This window comes from Rhinopithecus roxellana, chromosome 21 (assembly GCF_007565055.1).
Source record: "Rhinopithecus roxellana isolate Shanxi Qingling chromosome 21, ASM756505v1, whole genome shotgun sequence".
Lineage (NCBI taxonomy): Eukaryota > Metazoa > Chordata > Mammalia > Primates > Cercopithecidae > Rhinopithecus > Rhinopithecus roxellana.
This window is the reverse complement of record NC_044569.1, coordinates 12,855,955-12,880,167: the sequence shown is the minus strand read 5'-3', so window position 1 is coordinate 12,880,167 and position 24,213 is coordinate 12,855,955. Positions and strand designations below refer to the sequence as shown.

The 24,213-nt window shown below is 39.1% G+C and overlaps 1 protein-coding gene across 1 annotated transcript in view; it reads right to left on the bottom strand.

Annotated features, from left to right (window-relative positions):
• EPB41L3 (erythrocyte membrane protein band 4.1 like 3) overlaps window positions 1-24,213 on the bottom strand; it is a 153,523-nt gene that overhangs the window by 12,431 nt on the left and 116,879 nt on the right. The window contains 7 exon segments of the mRNA XM_010373386.2: window positions 2,090-2,281; window positions 2,757-2,822; window positions 5,864-5,917; window positions 14,990-15,210; window positions 18,670-18,845; window positions 19,855-19,952; window positions 23,584-23,736. Coding sequence (XP_010371688.2) covers window positions 2,090-2,281; window positions 2,757-2,822; window positions 5,864-5,917; window positions 14,990-15,210; window positions 18,670-18,845; window positions 19,855-19,952; window positions 23,584-23,736 — 960 coding nt within the window.

The following is a 24,213-nucleotide window of genomic DNA, read 5'->3' as shown; positions in this document are numbered from 1 at the left end:
CTTCAAATTCTCTAAGTTGTTCTCTAAACTTTCATTCAAAGGGGCCATTACTTAGCTTTTAGCTTTGCTTTGTTTTGTTTTGTTTGGGGTGGCTAGTTTGTGTTTTTGTAATTTTATCCAGTATCTGATATCTTTAGAGCCAGGAAATTATTTCCAAAAGATAGTAGAAATAGGGTAAGCCAAACTTAACCAATTATAATAAAATTTATGAGAGCATAACTTAATATTGTAAGGACTATTATTTAAATCAATCTGAATGTGAAATTTGTCTCTTGAAACGCAGCAGTTTGAATGGAACTGAAGTTTAATGGTACAATAATATGTTGGTAATTGTACTTTTCATTTATTCTGCATAAAAGGGTCCCTTTTAAGTAATTCAAATGGATATAGACCTATTTTTATTAGCTAGGTTTGGGATTGTCATGAACATAGTGAGAGTGAGTTCTTGATTACTTTTGATAAACAGCTTTAAAAGGTTTAGAACATGATCAACAATAAGTGTAATTGAATTCTTATTTTTACTGCAAGGACTTAAGCACTGCATATAGAACACTGTTTAAAGAATTTTTCTCTCACCAAAGCCTAAGTTTTAATGTTCTACTCTGTGTCCGTTTCCTGAACAAATATTTCCCGATAAAGTGGTCTTACAGAAAAGGAGGTTAACCAATACAGTGCTAAAAAAGATGCAGTTTTCAAAAACTACTTTTTTTGAAACAGAGATAAAGCAACATGGTGTCTTAGACAGTCAAATTAGCACTACAGTAATTTTTGGTTCCCACACAATGGGAGCCCTGAAGTAATACCAGCTGAATCCTCAGAGTCTTTGGTTGTACATTTAAAAAGAGCTTCCTTGGGAGGCTGAGGTGGCAGATCATATGAGGTCAGGAGTTTGAGATCAGCCTGACCAACATGTTGAAATCCCACCTCTATTAAAAATACAAAAAAATTAGCCAGGCATGGTGGTGCATGCCTGTAGTCCCAGCTACCCCGGAGGCTGAGGCAGGAGAATCACTTAAAACCAGGGGGCGGAGGTCACTGCCACTGCACTTCAGCATGGGCGACAGAGTGAAACTCCATCTCAAGAACAAACAAACAAACAAACAAACACACAAAAAAACTCTGTCTCAAAAAAAAAAAATCTCTTTAAAAGTACAGCCAAAGTGTGTGAAATAACCTTACTTAAAAAAAAAATTCTGGCCACTACTTTCCCCATAAAACATCTACTAGAAACTGATTATAAATTTGGCCAGGTGCGATGGCTCATGCCTGTAATCCCAGCACTTTGGGAGGCCAAGGTGGGTGGATCACTTAAGGCCTGGAGTTTGGTGCCAGCCTGGCCAACATGGCGAAACCCCGTCTCTATTAAAAATACAAAAATTAGCCGGGTGTGGTGAAGTGCAGCTGTAGTCCCAGCTACTTGGGAGGCCAAGGCAGGAGAATCACGTGAACCTGGGAGGTGGAGGCTACAGCAAGACAAGATCACCCCACTGCACTCCCGCCTGGGTGACAGAGCAAGACACCATCTCGAAAACAAAAAACAAAAAACTTAATATAAATCAATTAAAATAATTATAAATAAAAATCAAACAAAACTCTTATTATATCAATAAAAGCCTGGTATAATATCTCAGAGTAAAATTGTCCTGAAATGCTGTCAACTTCAGGGTACCACTCAGTCAAACAATCTCAATGGGCCTCATCTTAGAACTGATGAGAATAAGTATTCAGAGTGTTTGTCAATGCAAAAGTAGAAAGCATATGCGGAAAAAGTGTCAATCATGAAGAGAATACCCTGATTTCTCTCAGTTATAAAATCTAGGTTTATGGTCAGAATCAGCTGATTTTTCCCGATAGTCTCTCTGTGGCTTCCTGCCCTAAGAACCATCTGATGCTATTACTCACTCCTCAGCCACTTTAATCATTTTACTTTGCAGTTTTCTTTTGCAGCACTGAGCATCTCAGCTCAGGTTAAACATAGGTAGGAAAAGAGATTTTCTACCCAGAAGCTTGTCAAATGCAATTCCACACCCTGTAGAGAAGGAAGGCAGGTAAACAGAATGTGAATCTGACCACAAGCCTGACTACTGACCTCTTCAGGGACAAGCGGTTCGATCATGGGGGCATCCTCCTGCCTGGTGGCCAGTCGCACGGGGGAGGTGGAAAGCCTCTTCTCCCATTCATTCGTTACGGCAGTGTCTGTTGAGGTTTCCAGGAAGGTTCTTTTTAGCTCGCTAATGTTGGTTTGATGTTTCATCAGGTCATCTTGAGTTTTTTCTAGCTCCTATATTCAGAACACAAAGTATCCAACAGTCAACCTTTCACATGTGCGTTCCTTTCAGCTCTTTTGTTTGCTTTTAAAGTAATGTCAATCTTATTAGTAGTCAAAATAAAACAAAATTTTGATCAAGGCTCATGGCACTACCACAAACACTCTGGTGAAAATGTGATTTTCCCATGGAAAGGAAACAGAAAAAAAAAAAAAAGATCTAGTTCACACAAACATGAATACCAAAAGAATTTTAGAAGGTAAACTATAAAGAGTACCATTCACATGTATCCTGAGAGAATTAAAATAAATATACACACAGGAAAAGGGATCTATATCTAGGAGAGAATAAGGAATCAGAAGCTGAGAAGTCATCCCCACTTATTAACAGATGAGCACACAGTTCATGCATCACAGTACAAGCCCAGAGATATTACACTAAAAGAAAAACAACACACACAAACATGCACTGGTATATACCAATACCAACCTCTAACATAAGATTACTATGTTTGACATACACATTTTCACCCTTTATTCGTTTAATCAGACTATTCTGAAAAAAGTGGAGAAGAAAGGGAAAAGTAAGGGACACAGTCGTCAAGGGAACAAATGCCAACCTACACACTGCACCAACAACATGGTAACCAGCTACAGAGCATGCTGAAAGATCTGAATGCTGTAGACAAACAATGACTTATCACACACTGTTTTTTTTTTTTTTTTTTTTTTTTTTTATTGTTGTTGTTTTGTTTTTAATGTTCTACCTGTGCCTTGAGCTCTGCATCTTCCTCCTGGTCCGACTGCCAGCATCAAGAAAGAGTGGGAAATAAAGTCTTACATGCAATTTACTCTAAGATTGAAGAACTATGGTCTACATAGACTTGCTAAATGTGGGCACTCGTATGCTCTTGCATATGGATGCCACTTCTTTCTTATACACAAACCACAACATTCTCACACACAATTAGGAAGCTTAATAAGAATATAGGAACATAGGAGTGAAAGAGTTTTTGCCGGGTGGGTCTTTGGCATTTTGACCAGCAGACACACGTGGTTGAGAGGGTGACCGCAAGGGTGTAGCAGGTTTTTCTTGATGAACATTAGAAATAGTTCAGGAAGCGAGGGGAGCCAGATTAAAATTAGAATTTGTAAGAATAGCTATGATGACACAATAATGAGGGCTCAAGTGTAGTGTATGAATCCCACCCTATGAGGTTAGTGATTATGATTTCCAATTGGTAGACCAGAGAACCCATGCTCAAAGAATATGAAGAATTTTGCATGGACGTTCCCACAATTTAAAGTTTCTTGAGACCTTGATTTTCTTTTTTTTTTGTCTTTTGTTTTTTGACAGAGTCTCGCTTTGTTGCCCAGGCTGGAGTGCAATGGCACGATCTCGGCTTGCTGCAACCCCCACCTCCTGGGTTCAAGCAATTCTCCTGCCTCAGCCTCCCGGGTAGCTGGGATTACAGGCGCCTGCCACCACGCCTGGCTAATTTTTTGTATGTTTAGTAGAGATGGGGTTTCACCATGTTCACCAGGCTAGTCTGGAACTCCTAACCTCAAGTGATCCCAAAGTTCTGGGATTACAGGCGTGAGCCACCACGCCTGGCCAATTTTCTTGAATGTATATAGTTAAGAACAAACTTGGGAGGGGAGAAGACAAATACGGGGCAAGTAAGAAAGTTTTTTTTAAAAAAAGAGAAATCAACTACTATCAACAACAGCATGATTTCTTTTACAGGTTTTAGATGGGACAATTTTTGAGATTTGAAAAAATACAAAGCCACCTCATTCTCCTGGTTTTTCCAATTTCAAGGAGCAGTCTAATCCCTGGACTGCTGTCTGAGTATCAGTAATTAGTAAGCAGGCCAAGCCACATCTGCATGCAGCGTTAAAGCTGTGTCTCTCACTATGGCTCTTGGACTCAGGATTGGGTATTATGCCCTTATGCTAGGAGAGGAGACCCAGAATGAAATTAGAGGTGAGAAAAGGATCACACCAAGTCAGGAGCCTTAAGAAAATCATTTAGTCTACCTAGGTCTCCCTCTTCTTATTTGCCAACGGGGACAAGACTGCTTACTCTTCATATTCTACACTGACCACTGTTGTGTTGGCCACCTATAGAAGGGGAAGAGTTTCATCAGTATCGCGGGGCCAACAGGAAATTGAAACACAGTGCTAATGTGCTGGAGACACGCCCATTCTTCAGTGCATGGGGGTTCACAGCTCTTCATTTTATTTTCAAACTTCATAATCTACCTATGTTACAGGTATTCGCTTGCACGCTTTAAATGTTATATAACAAATTTTAAAACTACTGTAGAAGTTTAGGGTATTATTATTAACATATTTTTCCTTTTAGCGCACTTTAAGATTCCAATGAAATTTACTGGATATACTACCCTGTGGCTACATGTAACTAACTCTTACAAAATCAAGGTGTAGCTTTGTGATAGTTGGCAAAGAAAATTACCAACTTGTAGTAGATTTATATACGATTGCTTAAAAGAATCTGCATAATAGTTTTAACAATATCATCTTTAACGTTAAATTATGATTTTCAAGTTTTGCATTGAACTCTGGCATTTTTAAAGAAAGAAACCTAATAAAATGCCATCATGAAAGATTTTTTCTGAAGATAGTTTCAATTAAGTGATATACAGATACCACTTACAACATTTTTAGTTTTTTTCTAAATATTCAACTAGAAAACATTATTATAATAGGATGATGCAAAAAATAACATAAAAGCAACCTAAAATAAACATTATTACAAAGTAAAAACTAAATTCTGCTAGTAAAAAGTAGCCAAATTAACATCGATAAACATCTTCACTTCCATTAGTACCCAGACATTATTTTTAAAGATATTTTAACTACTTAACGGTAGAGAAGATTTGAAAAACAATATAAGCCACACACACACAGACACACACACATTTTAATGTACCCTAAAGAAAAAAGGAGAAATGACAGTATATCTTCTATCACTGTTTAATGTGATTACGTTTTTCAAAAATAAAGTACTAACAATAATTTGAAAATTCATTTCTTATGAGTGACCCAGGCTATGGTCAAAGGCTACAAAAATGAGTAAGGTAAGTCTTATTTTATCAAGAATTATTTCACCATTGGGGAATTAAAAATATATCTGCATCAAGCCAAAATACTAGTTAATTGTGACCTTCTTCCCATTCATTCTATCATACATCTATAGCCTCTCATTTGAGATAGAACTTTTTCTTAAAAAAAAAAAATGTATTATCAGTCTAGGCAAGTAGTTCTCAAAATACATCCTAAGATATGCAGAATCAATATCGCCTGGGAACTTGTTAGAAATATAAATTCTCAAGTCCACCCCCAGCCCTTCTGAATGAGAAACATGAGGCTGGAATCCTCCAGGTAATTGTGATGTAGGCCAGAGTTTAAGAACCACTGGTCTAGATGACAAAATGCATATTTAACTCCTACTGTTAAAGTTAGAACTGATTTCCATTACAACAGCTCATATGTGGAGTTCTTAAATGCAGAGCCACACCACAAGGCGATTTCGGTACGCCACTACCAGCCACTCTCAGCCACGATACCAACCTCAGTGGCGGTGGTCTCCCCGTCGGCTGCAGTGTCCGTGCGCTCACTGTCGGTCTGTTGACCACAGAAGTGATCAGGTTCCAGGAGGAAGGCAGGGACAGAAAGTAAACCATCTGGTCAAACATGGTCTGGCACAGGTCGGACAGATCATTTTCTTTCTCTGTGATTTCTCTGTGTCACACTACCTTCCCACAAGAACACAAGTTCAAGCAAAGCAACAGAAGGGCCAGAGCTAGGTGTCATCAACAGAGTCAACTCATAGGAAGACCTGAGGCGCACTCAGCTGCAGGAGCTGGGGAGCCACACTGACCTGTCCGGTTCTATGTCTCAGGGAAACCAATTTGTCATCCCCACACCCCTCCTCCAACTTTTAACTAAAAACCTCAAGTAAGATCTCCTTAAAATGTTTAATGCAAATAAAATTGATGTTCATATATATTTTATTCTAGTAATATTTCGTATCTGAAAGGTAAATGAAAATGTCAATTTACAGAAAAAGCTACTGTAACAGTCACTGGACTTTCAGCCCCTCATTTATACCATTATGACAATTTATATCCATCTAAGGCCATCAGGCTGTCCGCATTACCTGTCAATTATAAAAGGCACAATGCCAGTGACTCACAGGTATATATTTTTTATGGGAAAAAAATAACTCAATTTTCAAGTAGCGTTGCTAACTCGATATTTTTTAAGACTGTATGTTATTTTGCCCCACCCTCCAATATAAAGAAGTATATTGAAGTATGTATTTAAACATCTTGCTCCAAAAATACCATTCAAATGAAGCAAATCATAAGAAGAATTGTTGAAACAACAGAGAGAGAGAAAGAGAGAAACATCTACTTGGAAACAAATAAAACAAAGCACAGCATTTGCCAGAGCCTAGGTTTTGAGGAGAATGAGAACAGTAATTTCAGGACTGGTTTTTAATCTGTTTCACAGGGGTTTATGACTTACAAGCTGTTTTCTCTTGAGTAGAGTAGAGCCATGGACATCTAAATGTCCTAGTATTAACTGACTTTCCCTCCACAGATACCAACTAATCATTAATAAAGTTTCCTTCATCAAATATTTGTGATTAATATTTTGAAAACAAAAATCAAAATGGGAGGGGAGTCTATGAGGCTGAATCTGGTTCTTAAAATAACCTCCCACTACAAAGAACAAGAAATGTCAAGAAGAGACAACTGGGACAGTGTTGTTTCCACTGACAAAACTAAACTCTGGCTAGGCTGATTTCTTGGCACTAGCTGCATGTCTCATGTTGCATACTCCTAAAAGAAAGGGAGGCTGAACACATGCTCAGCACACGTACCTTGGGACACCATTCTGGCACCTTTGCTACCAAGTCTAAGTGGAAAATAATTTTCCAGAGGTTGGTAAGGAAAGCATGTTGACACATTTTCGTGACCTGACCAGCTTGGTTAACAGTTGGGGGCAGGAGGTGGCTGTTAAGTTTCTTATAAGGGTGATTGTTGCTATGGGATTAGTATGGCTGTACTGAGTGACAGCCCTGGGAAAGGCCAGTTTGAATTAGTAAGAGAGACCAGTTATTTGTTTAGGTGTACAGAATAACTCAAAGATCTTAGGCTTTCAAGAATAAATAAGAATGACTTGCACTTAGTGTTTTATTTTTTTAGACAGGGTCTCACTCTGTCACCCAAGCTGGAGTGCAGTAGTGCAATCCTGGCTCACTGCAACCTCTGCCTCCTGGGTTCAAGCAATTCTCGTGCCTCAGCCTCCCTAGTAGCTGTGACTATAGGTGCATGCCACTATGCCTGGCTAATTTTTGTACTTGTAGTAGAGGCAGTGTTTCGCCATGTTGGCCAGGCTGGTCTCAAACTCCTGACCTCAAGTGATCCGCCTGCCTCGGCCTCCCAAAGTGTTGGGATTACAGGGGTAAGCCACTGCACGCCCAGCTGGAATGACTTGCATTTAGTGTTCTAATTAGTTGTGTCAAACACTTATAAAACTCTTGAAAGTGTTTCTCCGCCAGTCTAGCTTATTTCCCTTACGGTTTTAAAATTTACTTCAGTAACTTGCAAGCATTTTAGCATCAGGGGGCAGTGGTCGTTAAGAGGGAAAGGTTTAATGTCAGATGAACATGAGCTCAAATCCTTTCTGTTCAAACCTGTGGCACATTGGGTACTTTTTATATTTTAGTCCCAGTTTCCTTTCCATAAAATGGGGAAAATAACAGCCCTAACTGTATTGGATAATGGATACTAAACACTGTATATAATGCCTGACACACTCAGAGCTAAAAAAAAATGCCTATAATAATTATATTACATAGTTATTCCTATTTTTCTTAGCCATATACAAATAGCATAGTCCATATATAAAATTTCTTGAATTCCTACTTAGCATCTAGTCAGTCCGTAGTATAGTGCCTGATCAATAGTAAATAAATGAATAAGGCTGAATAAAGCAGTTTTTATATCAACTGCTATTTCTATAATGTACGATGCCTACATAAAACTGCAAATGCACAGCATATCATAAACTATCATATTATACTATGTTTATGTAATTTAAAATGTTATAAATCAGTTAGTCCATTTTTCTTCCTCTTGATTTGAACTCATCTCTATTTTTCTTTGTATTATCAAAAAATTACTCAGAAATACACATGTAACAGCATTTTATGGTTTGGGGAGGTAGGTTCATCTCATGTTTCTTGATAGGATATTTTGATATTCTGCCCCTTCTTATTTGACCATTCTGAAAGTACAAAAGAAAAATCATGACTGGTCAACAGCTTTATAATGTGAAATGATGAAGCCTTTTTATACTGGATTTCACTCTTGAGAAAGGCTGGAAATAAGCCACTATAACATGTTAAAAATGTAAGCAATGATGATACAATATTTAAAAAGAATTAATTGCTAGTGACTTGGCAAAATGAAAGTGACAAGGCTGAATTGTATGTTAAGAAGTCACCCAGTGTAGCTGCCACAGTGCTTGAGGCCTAGAGATGAAATCAGGCCATGTAAGCAAATGGCAATTTAAATAAAACAATCCAGGATGACCTCAATGTGAGTTCTCTAGCTCAGCCTGAACTAGAATGCACAGCTCTTAACACTTCAAGAGACAACACTGAACAGATGGCTAGTTACAGAGTCTGATGGCAGGAGAGCTATCATATGGGCTGACTAGGGCTGTGGAGAAGGGTGATGAAGACTCCAGTGGTCAGTGCTAATTCATGGTTTCGGAGGTTTGCGATAACAAGGACAGTTATGACCGGGAAGCTCCAATCACATGTTCACTAGCTTGTAACGAGTAACTGCTGTGATTTGTTTTGCCAATGTAATGCAGACATGCCCAAGTTTAACATTAATTCTCATGCACTGATTACAACAAGATGTATACCCTGGATTAGGCACAAGATCTGTGTGGTTTGCTATACAAAAGTTCAAACATTTATTTTGAATTTAGAAAAGCATAAAACAGCAATCTTTTTTGCCTTATGTTAGCTTGATGACTAACTCCACTGTTAGAGGAAAAATATATCTCCACGTTAGAAATCAGCTAATAAATAATAAAATTGTCTTTGTAGACAATATTGTGTTCTTAACTGTAATATGTTCTAGTCCAACACTATTTGATAGTATTACCAATATGAGAAATAGTGATATTAAAGCCTAGGATTTCAAGTAGTTCTCAAAATATTTTCCATGTGTAAAAAGTTATTTATATATCACTTGGAGCAAATCGTTATATATAACTCAAGAACCTTGAAAATGTTTTCTTATGCAAAGTCTATTAAAAGTGTAGACTTTTACTTAAAACACCTGTGAGACCATTCACATTTTTTTCTTCCGCTGCAAAGAAATGGTCATAATCCCACTAACTAGAGATACTCGCACACCCTCAACATATAATACTACATACTCACAGGTGCAGCTCAAATTATGACTTTCTAGCTGAGCACAGAATCAGACTTTCTTTCCTTTTTTAGCATTGCCTTGACTTTGTGACTTTTGAAAAAAATGCTAAGAGTATTTTCCTTTTCTCCTATCACAACAGCTCTTGTTCTGTGGGAACAGGAGGGCTGCAGGGAGCCTGGGGAGAGGTGTGGGCAGGGGCGTGCATCAGAGCAACCAGGGCTTCTGGTGGCAGCTTCTATTATTCTTCCCCGCACTCTGTTTGAAGCCTGGAGAAAGAGAAACTGCTGGGCTGTTCACAGGGCTGTGGGGTGGTGGGAAAGGAGAGCAATTAACAGGAAAAACTACTGGCTACCATGCCAGCTGCCGACTGCTCGAGTGGGGGACATGAGTTTGCCCTGCAGCAGCATGCCTTCAAGGATAGAGGCTGATAGTTCAGGGTCTTTCCCCCACTATGTCCATGTCCGGCTGGCAGCCACAGAGGCCCAGCCTTACCACACTGTGAAAAAGGGGGGATTTTGAGGCTCATACTGCAGTTGAAAGAATCGCTGTCATATTATCTTCATTGGCATTGCTAGCACTGGTGAAATTTCAGCCTGTCTTTGCATTGTTTGAAAACTTCAATTTAGTCCTTTTCTGATTGTGTTTGAACACTGCTGCACTGCATGCCGTTGCTTCTGGGCCTGTTTCTGCCCTTCCAACGGCTGATGTCATGTGGGTGCTTTCAACTGCTCTGACACAACACAATGCGGGATCTGACTGACAGACCTCTCTGTGAGTAACAATGGCTGTCCGGTAATGATGAGAGGGTGGTGGGGACATTTCAGGATCTTCAGGGAGGAGATACCTTTGCAATTTTAGAAAGCTACCCAATGTGACAATGACACATCCCCTCTGGAGATGCACTCTTCCACCTCTCCTTGACTATCATTTAAGTTGAAACAACTCATCATCGGTCTTATATGTGATTTACCTTATTAAACAATAACTGATCAGAACTTTTAGCTTCACCCTGATCTTTTACATGGCTAATGGATTACATAAAATTGACTTCTGGCTGAGTCTTTCATCCCACGTAGAACTCAGTGGGTAGCAGAACGATTCCGGGTTGGGCTCAGACTGCTACATCCACATGGTGTTGTGCCTAACCCTGGGGCCCAGGTTGGACTCCCCAACACACAGAAACCTCAACATATTGGCACAGACAATAAATGAGGCTCTGAAAGTAGGACCACTATGGCAGCAGCCGGCTAACACTGTTTCGGACTCAAGCACGGAACACGAAGGGGAAGCGTGTTCTATGCCGAGGTACACACCTCTTCCTCTGAACTGTCACTCGGGTCATTGTCTAGGGAGGCGCTCAAGGAGGCCGCCTTGGGCTCCAGGTAGCAGAGGCACAGAGCCAGAGGGAAGGAGAGAGTGAGAGCGTATGGCACTGAGAAGGAGGCAGACAGCAGAAAGAAAAAGATGAAGAGGAAACAGGGCACGAGGGACGGTGAGCGGATCGGGAGGTAATGCTGCAAGCTCTGGGGCAGGAGGTTGGTTTCAGAAAGGTTGGGGAAAGAGAGGTACCCATCATCATCTAGGAGGGAGGGGAATGACTCGGGGAGCTGCAAGGAGAAGGAAAACAGGGTGGTCCCCTTGCCAGTTTGCTGTCTGTAGCTAAAAGCCACATCTTGATCCCCTAGGTAAGGCCTCCCTGGGCCATCAGAGTCCAAGGCGGGCTCTCCGAGCATGTGCTCAGCTCTGGACGGTTCGTAACCTGGCAGTTTGCAGTCATTCTCCTTACACCTCCTACGGAGCTCTGTGGGAGATGTGGGGGCACAATGGGCAGATGGGGGTGACAAGGGACATGAGTCAGTGCCAAGCCCAGGTGACTGATGTGAAAGAGACAGAGAGAGACAGAAAGCAGCAAACAGAGGTGCAAAAGGACAAAAAGAAAACTGCAATTAGTTAATTTTCTTATGGGTATCAATATAAAATTGTAAAACAAAAATTTTAGCACTAGGGTTGCTCATGAATGTTAAAAGTATTCAAGCTGCATGCCAATGTTGCCATGAATGGCTACATTTCTCCCATTAGACCATCATATACGGGTAGAATTCTTTAAAAACTCAGAACAGAAGGTATTTGTGGGCAATCCCAAAGTCTACACATCTCACATGATCAAAAACTTTCATTTTAGACCACAACTCTAGAAAGTTTCAGGTTTTGGGGAACAAACACAAGTAAATCTGATAACTTAAAATCAAGACTTTCAATAACCTTCTCCTGATTTCCAGGTAGCAGAGCTGTTACTATAGTTCAACTAGATTAAAAATAAAGATGAAATCCAATCCAGATTTTGATTAAAAAAGAAATCTCTAACATTAGTCCTTTCCTTGGTTATTCAATTACATCCGAAACAGAGAGTTTATGTTCTAAATCAAGAAGTTTCTGGCCCCACTCCTATCTGATAAGTAGTTACAATCAGGGATTCGACACTTAGCACTTCTGAATATCTCACTCCTCAAAAGGAACTGAAGTTCCCTTGAAAATTCTATTTTAGCTCCTTTACTTAGGACATTAGTGGAACTTCAACTCAAGTGATTTCAACAAGCTAACTAGAAACAACAATGTGTTTTCTTGTAACATGCTTTGCCAGTATTTACTTTCTATTATTTATGATGCATAATAATAGAAAGATATAATTTCCCAGGCTTCTGATTTTTTCTTAGCAGATAAAGGGCATGTTTAGATCTTTGGTTTGAGGCCTTAATATAATGATAACAGCAGGGTTTTCCACAAGTGCTCCCCTGGTGAGCGCAAACTTTAATGGGGTACGTGCCCTGCTTCCCCTCTCTCTGGATCCTGGAAGTCTCCACGACCAGTGTGTTTCCTCTGCAGGTGGTGGAGGGGTTGCTGGACAAGAAGGGGAGGAAGGAAAGCACACAAGCCCCAAGCAGGGAGGTACCTTCCTGTACCTGCCCCAAGCCCCTGGGCAGGTACAGGAGCTGCTGCAGGCCGGGAAGTCCAAGCCTGAAGGTAATGAGACTCCTGCTGATGTCTGTGTCACTGCATGTGTGTATGTGTGTGTTTTGTCCAGTGGCCTGACAGCATGGAAATTACCCAGCCTGCCTTGTGTGGTTATCCAATCCTGACTTGGGGAGAAGTGGTAAATATAGCGACAGAAAGAAAATGCACAAATAAAGTTACATCGGAGGCATGAGGGAAAGAAAATGCACAAATAAAATAAAATCATAGTCCTTCGGCATTGGAAGGGTCTCTTTCTACTATGAGACAAGTATGTCTTTTCCCACATACTCGCATTTGACATTAAAGACAGCACTTGAAACAGGAACCTGCACAAATCTCATTCAACTAAAATAATGTAGGTGCTACACTCTAACTTCTGCATGAAGACAACTGTCCTCCAGCATGGAGGTGAGGCGGCCCCATGATCGGGGGATCCCAGCCTGGGAAACGTGCCTCCTTCCCAGGCAACCTAGTGCACCAGCCTTTCAAGAACTATTTTCAGTAATACACTTTCATTTTGGTTGAAAAATAAGTACCCTCTCGGTTACTTTTTGAAGATGGAGTAAGATAAAATTAAGGTTTATTTTATCTTCCATGCTGATTATTAAAGTCATTTCTAAAAGACAGCTTTGCATTGGGGAAACCAAGCCAGCCCACACCTATACGAGCACCAGATTTCAGCTACAGGCTTCCTGAAGATGTTCTACCCACAGTGCTGGCTTCTCAGAGACTCAGGCTATGAGGCTGGCAGTGTCCTTTGTCTTTTTATTTTCCCACATCACAAATGGCACCAAGTGAGGACAGCTTAGTGCTATGTTTTACATAAACAAACTCGTGGTCTTTTAAAATCAAATAAAGCAAAAATGTCTGGCCTTATCTTGGGAGCAAAACTAAAAATCATTTACATTGATGTGTCACTTCTTCATACTTATACATCCACAGGGAATCTTATGTTGGCATGGCGATTTTACAAAATGTTAGAATAAGAAGAAGAACCACGTACTGGTTTTTTGGGTGGATTATCTTCTTTTCTGTCCCCTTTAAAGCCTTCCTTGACTGAACAGACAGGAAGAGTGTAAAAACAAAATTGAGAACAAAGCACATTTTAACAGCAAAAGTTATTGAAATATCCCTGCCATTATTTCCTACTCTGTGCTTAATTTTGTGTTTGCCAAATAAATGATCTTATCTAAAAAATAAAAGATGATGGATTGGGTCATTTGTAATATTTTAATATAACTACAAAAAATTACTTGTCTATGTTAAGATGTCACTGCTAAATTCTTGCCAAAAGGAACACTTTCCATAGAATCCGGGGTAGTGACTCTCCATCTCTATTTGCAGAGCTCACGTACAAAACAGCACTCATGAATCAAATTTACTCAAACTTTAGGATAACCCATGGGTTATTACGAGCATTTTCATTCTGCTACTTCCTCTTACTCTATGCTCTGTACAGGCCAGGAGGCACTCTGTTTTTCCATTATTATTAGGTATAAACCTCCTGAAGTGTTTTTTGACTTTTAAAGTATTTTTCTGAAAAGCTGCTTTGTAGTGCTGATCACCAGAAAATAAAACAGTGTTTAAAAATTATGTTAAAACAGATACTTAATTTGGGGTGAAACGATGTTACAAAGTTTAATGAATTAAACACTGAAAGAAGAAAGTGCTGCCAGACTCACTTTTTATCTTCTACTGCAACCTTCTGCCTTAACATCCCTTTTCAAAACATGGCCAGTCACTACTCTGCTGATCAGATCGTAAGTAAAAACATACAGGCTGTGGTCACTCCATGTACTTATAGTCAGAAGAATGGTAATATGATAATTGCATATCTAGAAAAATACGCTGTACTTGGGTAGAAGAATGGGGCCAGAAACAAAGAAAACAACTTTGGTGACAGTTCTGAAACACGAGCCCAAACAGAAACGTGTAATCCGCCACCAAAAGTATTTTTAAGATACACATACAGGACAGCTATTGAAAGTCTTACATAGCACACAAGTCATTAAAAGACAAATTTTCAAAGAGCTATGAATGAATCTTTCAGAGGAAAAATGTTGAAACAGGAATCATAATCTAAAAATTGTCATATGAATGTGACCAGTGCTGACATATGATTTACCCTAAATCTCAGCACATTCCTGGTTTACAGCCTCAGCATCATTTAGTCATTCTTAAAAACTGGAGCAAGCTCTAGCAGGCAGTCTGGGAGCTATACCTTTCCCTCGTGCCGGATGGCCGAGACAGGCGTGACTTCTTCCCCCTTCCTCCGTTTGTCCTCTTCCTCGTCCCGCTCCTCCTCGGCCTTCTTCTCCGGAGTCACAGTGGTGATCAAGTTGGTCTGAGAGATGCCTTTTGTTGTGGCGTACTGGCCAGTACCAACCTCTGCAGCAGACACAGAATCCTTCATGTATATTTCATGGTTTTCATTCACTGATGCTAAAAGCAAATACAATTGAAGAAATAAAATCCAAAATAGTTAGGTCAGAAGACAGATGAACACCACCAATTATATCTTTACTGAAAAAGAAGAATACCATCACAAAATACCAGGTTTGTCTTGAAAAAACAAATCAGTGCTGCAGGGACCTTCCTGTAAGCACGAGCTTCCTGTATTTCCTATACCAGCGCTTTAAAATTCTTGAAATGCTCATGTCTTGGAATTTCCTCTCTCCTCAGGCTCTCTGGTGAGGATGTGCATAAGTGTGGACGTGAGTGGAGGGCCACAAGGCGAGGCTGCCGCTGGGCCTGTTATCACCCGGAGTCACTGGCTGGCACTGGCACCCGTCTCGTAGTGGCCAATTCCACACCTAACGGCAGTCTTTGCAGTACACAATTGCTCTAATACACTTGGCTCGTTGGAAGTGCCCTTCATCAAGAAGCACTGAACTGGTTTTCTTCTTATTATTATTAATGTTGAAAAGTTTGTCACTCTTACAATATAAAGCCTCCATTGGTAATAACAAAAATTAACCATCTTGATGGAGATGATAAAATACAGATGGCAATTCTATTCGTCTAAAGCACAGAAATGTTTTCATTTCTACTGCATTTTAAACAGGCTACCATAATATGCATATACATTTACTCATCTCTAATATTTTGAGAAAACACAATGAATGTTGCTAAATGAAATTCATGCAAATACGAAACATGCAAACGCCAGAGAATAAGACATAGCCTTTCATCCCAGCTAAAACGTCTTAGTGAAAAGATGCTTAATTGAGTTAAATCTTAAAATTTGGTACTCATTATTTTAGGTTTCAGATATAAAATTTATTAAAACTTACAAATGTTGCTTTTCAAACACACAGTAACTAATCACAGACAAAATATAATCTACATTATGATGTTAGGAATTTTAAAAAGTAAATAAAAGGATTCTGAAATGAAATCCTCTCTGAAATCCTTTTGATAGCTAAACTATGTCACTAAAATATCTTCACTAAGACATTTTATATCTCTTTATACTACTGAAAAAGCTCATATGAGACAAAGCTTCCTAATGGACCAGTCAGGCCACCCTCTGTAAGATGCAACCTTGCAAAAAAGCAGTTTATGTTGCAACATGCAGCTGTGCCACCCAGCTCAACAGCAGCAGAAAACGTACTAGAGCTGGCAGGACTGCAAAGAGTGAGAGACAACACATACTAACATCACTTTTGGGCAGGGACAAAGAGACAGCATGACATTAGTACATTGATTTCACAATTGTCTTCTGTCTTCTCAGCAGTCATTATCACACTAAAGGTCATAAGGAAAACAACATTCACAACAAATGTGTTCCCTGGGGTGCACATCACTGAACAAAGTGGATGATATTCAGGGGAAAAAAAAAAGCATGATTCTAAAAAGTTCCTCAAATACTAATAACATATAGAAATAGGTAATAGAGACAACCTAAAGGAGAAAGAAGAGTCAATAGGATAAACCAAAAAGAAAAGCTTCAATGTTAACATGGATATTTCAATATCTTAATTCAGCTAGAAACAGTCCTGATAACTATTTTATTCAAAAGGGCTGGCTCTAAGTTTGGTATTCTGGAAACTCTTTAGAAAACACACAATGGTAATTAACTTCCTAGGCTAGCTCACAAAAGCCTGTAGAAATAATTATCGATATAAAATGTGGTATATATACACCATAGACTACTACTTAGTCATAAACATGAATGAAATCATGTATTTTGCAGTGACTTGGATGGAGCTGAAGGTCATTATTCTACCTGAAGTAACTGAGGAATGAAAAATCAAATACCATACGTTCTCATGTATAAGTGGCAGCTAAGCTATGGGTATGCAAAGCCATGTAGAGTAATACAACGGAAACTGGAGACTCAGAAGGCAGACAGTGGTGGGCGGAGGGTGAGGGATAAAAACCCTACATATTCGGTACAATGTGCACTACTCAGGTGACAGGTGCACTAAAATCTCAGACTTCACTACTATACAATTCATCCATGTAGCCAAAAACCGATTGCTTGTATACCAAAAGCTACTGAAATTTTTTAAAAAATGTGAAAAAGAGTAATTATCAATATGATGATTGAAATAATTGCCTATGTAACAAGAGTGCTTTCACATATATCTTGCTTTTCACAACGGCCCCATCAAAGGCGGCCTTATTCCTATTATACAGATGACTACAACAGACCTGGAGAACTGAAATCATTTGTCAACCACCGCAGAGACAGAGGGCAGCAGAGCCTGGACTTCAATCTGGATTTACCGATGCCACATGAGTACAGTTTCCACCTCATTAGTAACATACATAATACAACATCAATAATGCCATTTTGATTTCTTCTGTAAACTGTTCACAAAGTATTCCATTAGAAAAAGACGTTGTTTTTAGTTGGGAGATTCGGGGAGCACCTCTCCCCATCAATCACCCAGCTGGTGAAATGGGGAAGGCAGAGCTGAAACTCTCAGGGGAACAGTGGCAAAAAAGGTAGGGAAGGAGATGGTCCCAGGCACTTGTAACTTTTGTTTATTTTTATTTATGTTTTTCCTTATTATTTAAACTATACCTCCATACCAGAAACTCCTAATTCTTTTTATTTGCACAGGATAAGCTCTTCTATTAAAAACAAACCTCCAGGTGCTCCAAATCAGAAGACAGAGACCCAGACATGATTCAGTTCCAGAGCATTGTTACAGAAGGCATGCCTTGCAGCAGAAAGCGTACCTCCATATTACTCCAGAGAGCAATCAGTGAAACTGTTCGATAAAACAAAACCCTACTAAAAATTCACTGTTGTGCTATCCCCTAAAAAGGTTGTTTGAGTGATCATCTCTCCATTTGACTAATTTGACTTGGCAGTACAGAACCCCTACATAGCGCTGTTCTCCCAGTCCATCTGGGGTAGTAATTAGCACAACTAGGAGAATTTAACTTACAGCCCTTTGCTCTGTTATTTGCATGTCATCCTTTCTACCAGCTATTATCAACTAACTGATAAATGCCGCACTTCATTCATGAAGATTTTTTAGAAACAGAAATAAATTTAACTTACAGATTTATAAAACAAATAGTCTTAAACCTACCAATCCTTCAAGACTTGTTGGTAAGAGAATCAAATCACGAGTATGTGACTACTATATTTAGAATGAGAGCATCTTTCTCCAAATTCGGGGTGTCAGTTTATGAAAGCTATTTTCTTCATTCCCTGATGCCATTCTTTCATGTAACTTTACATAAACCTGCAGATGTTAGACTGACAAAGGGACTTTCATTTCTCTGGGGGAGACTTAAAAATGTGCCATTCAGTCAATGAGCAACAAATGCTTTTCAACGTACAACATCCAGGAATATCTATGCTTACTGAAAGCTCATGACAGTTTCATACTCTTTTTGGGGTAGGTACTAGGTAACTAAGGGCCGGAGAGTGATGCCTACCTCCATCCAAGCTGCGAGACATGGTATAACGTTTGCTGGAGGAACGTTCAAAGTAAGGTGCTGGGCGATCTATCAATGCACTGGCTCTTCTCGTTTGCGCTTGTGTCCTGCCACTATAACGAAACTTGGAACCCAAGGTTAAGAATTTCTTGGGAGGTGCTTCTGGTAACAACAGTCTAAAGCGAATAAAGAAAAACAGCAGAAAGACTATTAAGTCCAATATTGAGAGTGCTTTTTAAACTTTTTACTCTGAGAGGTCATGTGTGTTGCATGCTAAACGTTTAACACACAAATTGCAGTTAAATAAATCTGATTTCATTAAAAAATGTACATAGTATATATCAACTAGGGATGTTATAGAGAGGAGATATGCACATAAGGGTTGTACTAAACCAGATGAACTTTTTTTTTTTTTTTTTTTTTTTTGAGGCGGAGTCTCGCTCTGTCACCCAGACTGGAGTGCAGTGGCCAGATCTCAGCTCACTGCAAGCTCCGCCTCCTGGGTTTACGCCATTCTCCTGCCTCAGCCTCCTGAGTAGCTGGGACTACAGGCGCCCGCCACCTCGCCCGGCTAGTTTTTGTATTTTTGGTAGAGATGGGGTTTCACCGTGTTAGCCAGGATGGTCTCGATCTCCTGACCTCGTGATCCGCCCGTCTCGGCCTCCCAAAGTGCTGGGATTACAGGCTTGAGCCACCACGCCCGGCCAACCAGATGAACTTTTAACACTCCACGCAAAGTGGACAGTCTATGGTTCTATAAGCCCAAACAGCAACTAAATAGTTCGATATTAGTTAAGAAGAAGAGTGACAATTTGTTGTTGGGTGCCTAATTTGATGGGTCTCATACCATGCATAGGTAGGTAAAGGGATTCAGGGGTTAAGAAATCACTGAAATAGTAAGGAATAGATTGGATATTTGAAGTGGACACTTTAAAAATAATTTAAAGACACTAAATATACTAAAGAAGCGGGGGTTGGGACATGTAAGTACATGAAAAATTAGGGAAAATCCTTCAGATTTAGTCTTTTCCTAGTTCTCTTAGGATTTGTTATCAAGAAATACGGTGACAATGAACTTGAAGGAATAGAAAGAATAAAATTCCATATTTTTCTTATTGACAATCTTTTCCAGTATCAGTGATGATAATTATTCCTTAGGGAAAAAACAAAACAATCTCTTCCTACCTGAAAAATGTATGATGCTCAACACATACTTTCCATAAACGCTTGGCAGCTCGATGGTTTGGCAGCTTAAACCCAATGGTGCTTTCAAATTGTTCAAACTAAATAAAAAAAAAAATACATTGAAGAGTAAAGTTTAAAATTATAAATAACAGAAGCCCTGTAAATAATTTATAAAATCATAATGCCACCAGAATTTAAAAAATTTACCTACTATATCAATTGCTACATGCATAATTCATGCTATACACATTCATTTGTTAATTTCGAAAATGTGTCTTTAAAATGCTGCAGGTATAAATAGCCACATTATGCATACAGTAAAATGTCTTCTGAATAAGTGCGTATCTTATGATACTACTGAAAACTAAACACAAAAAGGTTTTTTTTTATTTATTCCAGAAATCAATTTGTCCTGATACCACTTTAAAATTTTATTTTCATGGTTTCTCAATGACACAATGACTTCAACTGCAAAGTACAGAAATGAACCAAATGTTTACAAATATAGTCCACAGCATTCTTAGAAATGACATTTTTCTCCTAATATCTGGTCAGGAAATATGTATATTTCTTAGGTAGTTGATAACTTGGTGTCAGAGACTGTTGATTTTATTTGCGTGTTCCACTATGGATTATCGTGTTAAATGCTAATGTCTCTCTATATCATACGTAAGATCAGAGATTGGGGGAACATATTTTCATATCTTTTAGCATGTACATTTCAGATGATGCTTTATCAGCCATTTGATTTTTCGAGGTGAAATACTCATCTCATTTCCTGCATAATATACTTTATTACTGCAGATGCACAGGTTTTCACATTGTGAAGAAAGTATACATCAGACCACCAGAGGGCAATCATCTTAAACAGTAAAGGCTTCCCCAAAGAGCAAACAACCAGTACTACTGCTATAATCAATAGCAAAAATAATTTATGTGGCAAAGAACCGAGGTGAGGGGTCATATGCATGGCATGTGAGATACAATCATGTTTGACCTCTATTTCGTGTTTGCTGAGGATAATTAGGGGAAGTGGGAAATACATCACAATTGCTTCAACCGCAATTGCCTTTCCCAACTTCTTATTCACTCTGGATGTTCATGCGCAGTGGTGTTTGTAAAAATCACTGCTGTCCAAGGGACCCAGTCAAGGACAGATACAGTGTAGCTGTGACTAAACCATCATCCATTTATTTATCCTGCAACTAATATGCACATATTATGCCAATGCCAGGGGTTATATGGAAGAGTCAGCTTGCACTCTGCTGCAAGAAGCTGGGAAGAGTCTCTGCCAACCTCTGTAGACAAGGAGGATGCAGGCTCCTAGACTACCTGAATAGGTATTCATAGTTTATTCATATCTATTTCTCTGTGTTTTATATCAATTTCTTTCAATTTCTTCAGAGCCTGTGTGTTCCCAATAATTTCTTCTCACTCTTCTCAGGCTGTAAATAAGATCGTAAAAACAGAGAGAAGAGGAGAGAAAAAACAGCTTTTTCTGAGCCTGTTTCTGCCAGCACCACAACCCCATCTCGCGCCTCACTGCTAAACTTTAGGAAGCAGAAGCCACTACCTGCTGCCTCTGCTACTCACTCCTGACCTCAACACGCCCTGGGCAGGTGCTCCCCACACCTTTCTGAACTCTGAAATGTCATCATGGGGCCTGACTGTCAAGTTCAACACACTTTTGTTGGTCCACACCCTACGTGCCCTTTCTGTAACATATGGTACTACTAGCTAACCACTTTCCTCTGAAACTCATCTCCTGGTCCTCCATCAGCCTATGTTTCTTCTTTTATCTCTCTGGCTGTCATTTCTTCATCTTCTTGACCCTTTCTCAAATAGTGGTATTACCCAGAGTTCTAGTTTTAGGGCCTTTTCTTTCTCTAACTTGCCTTGCTCTTTGAGTAATTTATTCCATGTCTAAGGCCTTGAATAAAATATATAGTTGATAACTCTGTTCAACTCCTTCTTATGCAAGAATTACTCCCTGAAAATCTGTTCCAAAGGGATTTCAATTGTTTTTCTGAAAATTTGCCCCTTTTCCCTCCTGCCTAATGTCATCTCCATTGGCTTCAATCATACAAACTGAAAACCTTTGATTATCCTGTACTCTTCCCTCTTTTAATCCCTTCCTCCATCCTGTCTCTAAGATCTGCTGCTTCTGCCTCTCAAGCCTCTCTCTCAAATTTGTTCCCTCCAGTCTATTCCCAGAGCCTCTGCCCTAGTTTAGGTCTTATCACATCATATTTCTAAGTAGTTGAATTTCATTAAGAAATCTATCATTCCAAAATATTCACCTAGTTGTGTCACATCCTGATTTAAAACCTCCCATGACTCACTAGTGTCTGCTGATTCATTTCTCCAGCTCTCCCCTCTGGCCTCTTAAAATACTACGCTCACTCCATGTCTACAGAATATCATCTCATTTGCATCATGCTGTTCCAATCAAAGTATATGAACCCGTTTTTCTGCTAAATAGAAAATTCCTTAACAAGGAACAAGGTCATATTTGTCTTTCTATTTCTAATACCTGACAATAAATAGGTGCTCACTTAACAAATGTTCAATGAAGTCAAATGACTATCTATTGGCTATAAGTTTAACACATAATCTTTAGGAAATATTTTTGAAACACTGTAATTTTAGGTATTTACATGAAAAGCTTACAGATTATTTCAGTCATCATAGATGGGTATGATGTTATACTCATATTAAACATCATTACATGCTTTATACTTCAATTTTTTGTTGTTTTTGAGACAGGGTCTTCGCTCCGTCACCCAGGCTGGGGTACAGTGGTACAATCACACTCACTGCAGTCTTCAACCCTTGGGCCCAGGTGATTCTCCCACCCTTGGCCTCCCAAAGGGCTGGGATTACAGGCATGAGCCACCATGCCCAGCCGATATTCTGATTTTTAAAATTGCATTTTCCATCAAGAAACTCCAGTGGATAAATAGATTTTGAAGATAAGAGATAACTCTATATTATATCAGAAAACATTCAGAGATATAAGTATGCTAGAATCTTTGAGCTTTGACTGCCTCCATTACACTAACCACACCAATTAGAAATTCGAGGTCTTTATTAACTATCTCTTAAGTAAATAAGAGTAGATATGTGTTACTATTATGTACAAACCACTAAGCAAGATATAAACATAAGTTGATCATGGAGACTGTTGTCCAAGGAGTAAGGACTAGTTAACAATTTTGATTCTCTCATTAGCTTCTCTGACTTATAAAAAAAACAAGCATACATTGAGCTATAGAACATTGACATAATTCACACTCACTGTCCTTTGTTCTAATATTCCTTGTACCTTGAAGTACATGACCTCTAAGCTTTTCACTTTAAAGTACAACCCTGATTTGCAGGACAAACAGAAAGAGCATGGAGAAACAACAACAGGATGTGGAGGAAGAGATTTATCCATTACTGTTTGAAATATACACAAAATTATTCATGAAACTGGATTTTATATTAAAGTATGTTTTTAAAAACCCTTCAATTAATGTACACAGTAGGAAATATTGGAACAATATAAAAAAGAGAATATTTTATTTATTACTGTTTATTGGGCAAATCTACAATAAATTTTCTCAGGCACTTAGATGTAATTCACTGTGTCCCACAATGCTCAGAACTCATAAGCAGATAATTTAAATGTTTGCTTGCTATCAGGGATTTTCCTCCTAATGCACATGCAGATGTGGGTATACTTACCTCTCCTGGCCGGATCTTAATGTAAAAGTTGTTCCGTTTGTATGAAATCTTGAGAACCTTGGGCCAGGCAAATCTGTTTATTCGCAGCCGGTCACGATATATCAACAGACCACTTGCACAAACTCCTAACATAATTTCTACCCCTTCTGAGTCCTGGAAAAAACAGCAAGAAACAACAGATCAGTATCTAACTTATTTCCATTTTCTGCTAGGTATAATATTTAAGCATCCACAACAGAAATATAAATGGCTGGTTTACATATGCAAAATGATGCGGCCATTTTTAAAACATTACTATTAAACACTAGCCTTTTGGTGAAGATGTTTATCACTATGGAGAGGTTTGTTAGAGTAAAATCTGCTCTTCCAGGTGTCTCAAACTTATAAAGTAAATACTGCACACCAAGAGGGCCCAGCCCATGAAGGTATCTTAATAACAGTCGTAATAGTAGCCATAGTTCTCACTTGTCAATTGCCAGGCACTGCTCTGCTTTACATATATTCACTCTTTTAATCTTCACTGTGATTGAGATGGTTGCTATTATTATTCCCATTTTACAGATGAGAAAATAGGTACAGAGTCCCAGTTGAACACAGCCTGGTTCCAGAGGCGGCACTCTTAACCAACAA